This window comes from Vigna umbellata, chromosome 5 (assembly GCF_029865625.1).
Source record: "Vigna umbellata cultivar VRB3 chromosome 5, Vumbellata_1.0, whole genome shotgun sequence".
In the NCBI taxonomy this organism is placed as follows: domain Eukaryota; kingdom Viridiplantae; phylum Streptophyta; class Magnoliopsida; order Fabales; family Fabaceae; genus Vigna; species Vigna umbellata.
In genome coordinates this window covers 29,971,072-29,975,059 of record NC_142169.1, presented here as the reverse complement: position 1 = coordinate 29,975,059, position 3,988 = coordinate 29,971,072, and the positions used below count along the sequence as shown (strand labels likewise).

General features: G+C 37.2%; 1 protein-coding gene across 1 annotated transcript; it reads left to right on the top strand.

Moving 5' to 3' along the window:
- The first annotated feature begins 1,206 nt into the window (after window positions 1–1,206).
- On the top strand, window positions 1,207–1,922 carry LOC148198077 (uncharacterized). Its single transcript, XM_088115708.1, has 2 exons — window positions 1,207–1,689; window positions 1,815–1,922. The coding sequence occupies exons 1-2, from the start codon at window positions 1,222–1,224 to the stop codon at window positions 1,920–1,922; spliced, it is 576 nt and encodes a 191-aa protein (XP_087971834.1). The 5' UTR covers window positions 1,207–1,221.
- Window positions 1,923–3,988: the final 2,066 nt, after the last annotated feature.

Sequence of the window (3,988 nt, the reverse complement as noted above, 5' to 3'; positions counted from 1 at the left end):
TTGGATGGATATACAAGAAGTATGTTTATTTGACGAGAAAATAGAGAGATTAATCACGTGTTTGGATGAATTTGTTTCATAACAAGTTTATTTTTATATAAAAATAGAAATGTTATACTATAAATGTGTGAATTGAAAAAAAGTTAAAATTTTAGAAACTTATGAGAGTAATTTAGCTAAATAAATTTAAATTTTATTTAAAATAGATATTTGACTTTTTTAAAAAAAAATTATGTCTTTTCATTATATTTTATTATTGAATGATATTTAAATTTATGTTGGCATGTCATAATTCAACCAAAGTTGTCATAAATTTCTTTAATGATGGTTGATTTTTTATTAATAAATTTGTAAGTACTTAAATACTATTTTATTCATGTTGAGTTTTTTCAATTCAGTTTTATTATTGTCTTTTAATTAAATTTATATATTTTTTCAATTTATTAGCATAATTTAAATAGTTAATGGTACAGTGTTCAAGGTGATTAGTCGGTCTGAAGTGCATCTTTTTCCTTCATTTTTTCTCCACCTTTTTATCATTCCATGATTTTTCCTCCATTTTCATTTAATAGATTTCAATATTTCCACTCCATTTCTCCTCGTCATGATAATTCTATCCACTTGACACCAGTACAAAAAGGAGAAATGGCATCGGTTAAATTTGCTTTTATGCATCGGTTCTACAACCGAGGTATATACGAACGAGGTAAAAAGAAGCAAGTTTATACCTCGGTTCTGAACCGGGGTAATACGAGAGAGGATTATGCCTCGGTTATTGATAACCGAGGCAATTGTGTGTTTTTTTGTATGCTTTTTGTATGCATTTGGATTATTTTGGTTGCACAGAAACAAAAGGGTTATTTTTCCTTTCCTTTCACAAAACCAAATCGCAGATTCACAAAACCAAATCGCAGATTCACAAAACCAAATCGCAGAAGCAATTACTTTCCCAGTCGTGGTTCAACAAGAAGCAATTATTTTGGTCCAACGTGATTCAATCACTTTCCCAGTCCAGCCTTAACAAAATCACTCCCAAAATAACAAAGAAAAAAAATAACACTTGTAAGAATCAATTGAGAACGATTTGGGTTTTGAAGCAATGAGAACGATTTGGGTTTAGTTGGCGGAGGTTGTCATCACCAACTCTGAGAACGATTTGGGGGAAGAACGGATGCTCCTGCAAGCCCAAACCAGAACAGAGAAAAGAAAAGATGAAGGTTGATGCCTCCCCTCTTCGTGACTTCGCCAACGCTGCAGAAACGCCACCGCTGCAATGCAGAAACGCCACTGCTGCAGGACCGCGACTTCGCCACCACCTCGCCGCCACCTCTTCGTGCCTCGCCAATGCCACCGCTGCCACCGCTGCAGGACGCCCTTGCCGCTACTCGCCACCACCTCACCGCGACCTCGCCGCGACCTCACTACGGTCTCGCTGCGGCCTCGTCGCGTTCTCGCTACCTCCTCCGGCCCTCAATGACGCTGCCTCCACCGTTTCTCCTCCTCCTCTGTCGCGCCGTTCGTCCCCGTCATTCGCTTCCTCCCCCGCCACCTCAATCGATGCTTCCTCCGCCGTTTCTCCTCCTCCTCTGTCGCGTCGTTCGTCCCCGCGCCGTTCGCTTCCTCTCCCGCCACCTCAATCGACGCTTCCTCCGCCGTTTCTCCTCGTCCTCTGTCGCGTCGTTCGTCCCCGCGCCGTTCGCTTCCTCCCCAGCCACCTCAATCGACGCTTCCTCCGCCGTTTCTCCTCGTCCTCTGTCGCGTCGTCCCCCCCTGTTCGTCATGCGCCGCTCTTCCTCTGCCACCGCCGACTGTAGGGTCTGCCTCTCCAAGTTCCGCCACCAGATTTGGGGTTGGCAGTGGTGTGGTTTAGTTGTGGGAAAGGTAGGTGGCGAAGAAGTGAGCAGGGTTTGAGAGAAAGGTAGGGTTTGAGAGAAAGGTAGAGTTTGAGAGAAAGGTAGAGTTTGAGAGAAAGGTAGGTTTTGAGAGCAGCAGTGTAGTTCAGGTAAAAAAGCCGTGAAATTTTAGACCTCGGTCCTATTTTAACCGAGGCATAAACCTATTTCAACACCACTTCTTTTTAGAACCGAAGCGTATCAGGCCAAAACACATAGTATTAGGCCTCGGTCCTATTTTAACCGAGGCATAAACTTATTTCAACACCAGTTTTTTCAGAACCGGGGTATATAAGTTCGTCTAAATTACAAGTTTGCCACCGCTTATGTATATGTTTCGGTTTTCCTTTAACCGAAGCCTATTAGGCGAGTTAAAAAGCCTATTTTTTACTAGTGTGACCTTCATTTTCTCTCCGATATCAACCACCTACAATAACCATTTTCATTCCTATTCACCCTCCATCATTATCATCTCCATAAAAATAACTTTCTATATATCACAATCACTAGTGCGGGCTTTATTGAGATAAAATCATCTAGAGAGACGGATCGTCTAGTATCCTTAATTTTGAAGTTTAACAAATATAATTAATGAAATATTTTTTAGAGAAAAGTACGTCTAAAATAATGAACATAGACATAATCCTGAGAGACAGATTTAGAAAATAAATCGCTAAAGAATCTTGTAGGAAACAAGTGTCTCAGAAAAGAGAACACAGATACATAAAAAAAAACATCATCGACAACATCTTTTAAATAGAATCATCTAGATGATTGTTCAACCAAGAGATAGAAACTAAAAGAATTAATCATCTAGAAGCGTTTAGCAAAAACACTGAAAGCTTAGGAAGACTTAAGCTCAAAAGCATCTAAGCACTTATCTAAAAAGTCTTATCATAAAGGATCTAAGCAAACAACATCTTCCCAGACTATAAGGATATCAAGTGAAAACGTCTAATTAGTGAAAAAAGTTCATAAGAACACCTTGTAAAACAATAGGCTTAAATGATCAAGAAGAAAAACATTTTACAAAAGTATTAACTTAGAGAAAGAAATGAGTTAAAACAATATGATACACTCTTAAATAAAAGTGTCTAATTAGTAGGAAAAACCTACATAAAATTGCGAGACACTATGCTTAAAATATAAACACATTTACAAAGTGATAAGTGAAAAAATGTCTAAGAGAATCTTGTAAAACAATAAGTGTAAGAAGCTATCAAGCACATATATGTTTTACAAAGATAAATTTCATCAAGAATCATCTAAGGAAGACATGCAAAAATGTCAAAATAAGTTCTCATGTGCTCAAACTAAACCATCCTTGATAAGAACAAAACATTGAAAGCCTAAACATTGTATATTCAATCAGTGTTAATGAAGAGAAAAAGAGTTAAAACAAAGATATCGTCTAATGAATATAAGTTTCTGGTTTAATGTGCATATCGAAATTACACAATGGATTAATCAGAACAAATCCACATGTTGGATAAAGACGTTGAGAGAAAGAGAAAACATTTTGGGAATGTTTCATTGAAAACTTTTGCTCTGACAAGCCTTACAAGCTGCACGTCAATTAAAAACTTTGATAAAGCATTGTATAAGTGCATAATAGACCTGAATCTAACTTAGAAGCTAAAAAGACTTCAACCTAATCTACAAGAAGACAATTCATCACTCAACGAGCATATTCTCAAGAAAGCTATAAATAGCCAAACGTATGAAGAGAAGATAAGAAGGATCACAAAGTAAATACATTTTCTTATTCAACTCTTTGTGTTCATAGTTTATCAATCATATGAAGTTTTTGAGAAAAGAAAGAGTAAAACACCTCAAGATTTACAAATTATATTGTATCAAAACATATCCTCTCTTAGAGGGTTATTCATTTGTATCTTGTGGTATATCCCACTATGGATTTGTTGTAACCAAGAGTGATGCTAATACTTAGTGTAACCAGAAGTGGTGAAAATATTTGTATAACTAGGAGTAATGCTAATACTCGTTGTAACCAGAAGTGTTGATAATACTTAGTGGAACTTCTCAAGAGTTCTTGAGAGAGAACTGGACGTAGCTCAATTAGAATGAACCAAGAT

Excerpts from the sequence above, each read along its gene's own strand:
- LOC148198077 (XM_088115708.1), top strand. The coding sequence starts at position 1,222 with ATGCCTCCCCTCTTCGTGACTTCGCCAACGCTGCAGAAACGCCACCGC. Across the intron at positions 1,690-1,814 it reads CTGTCGCGTCGTTCGTCCCC|GGTCTGCCTCTCCAAGTTCC; the intron begins GCGCCGTTCGCT and ends CGCCGACTGTAG.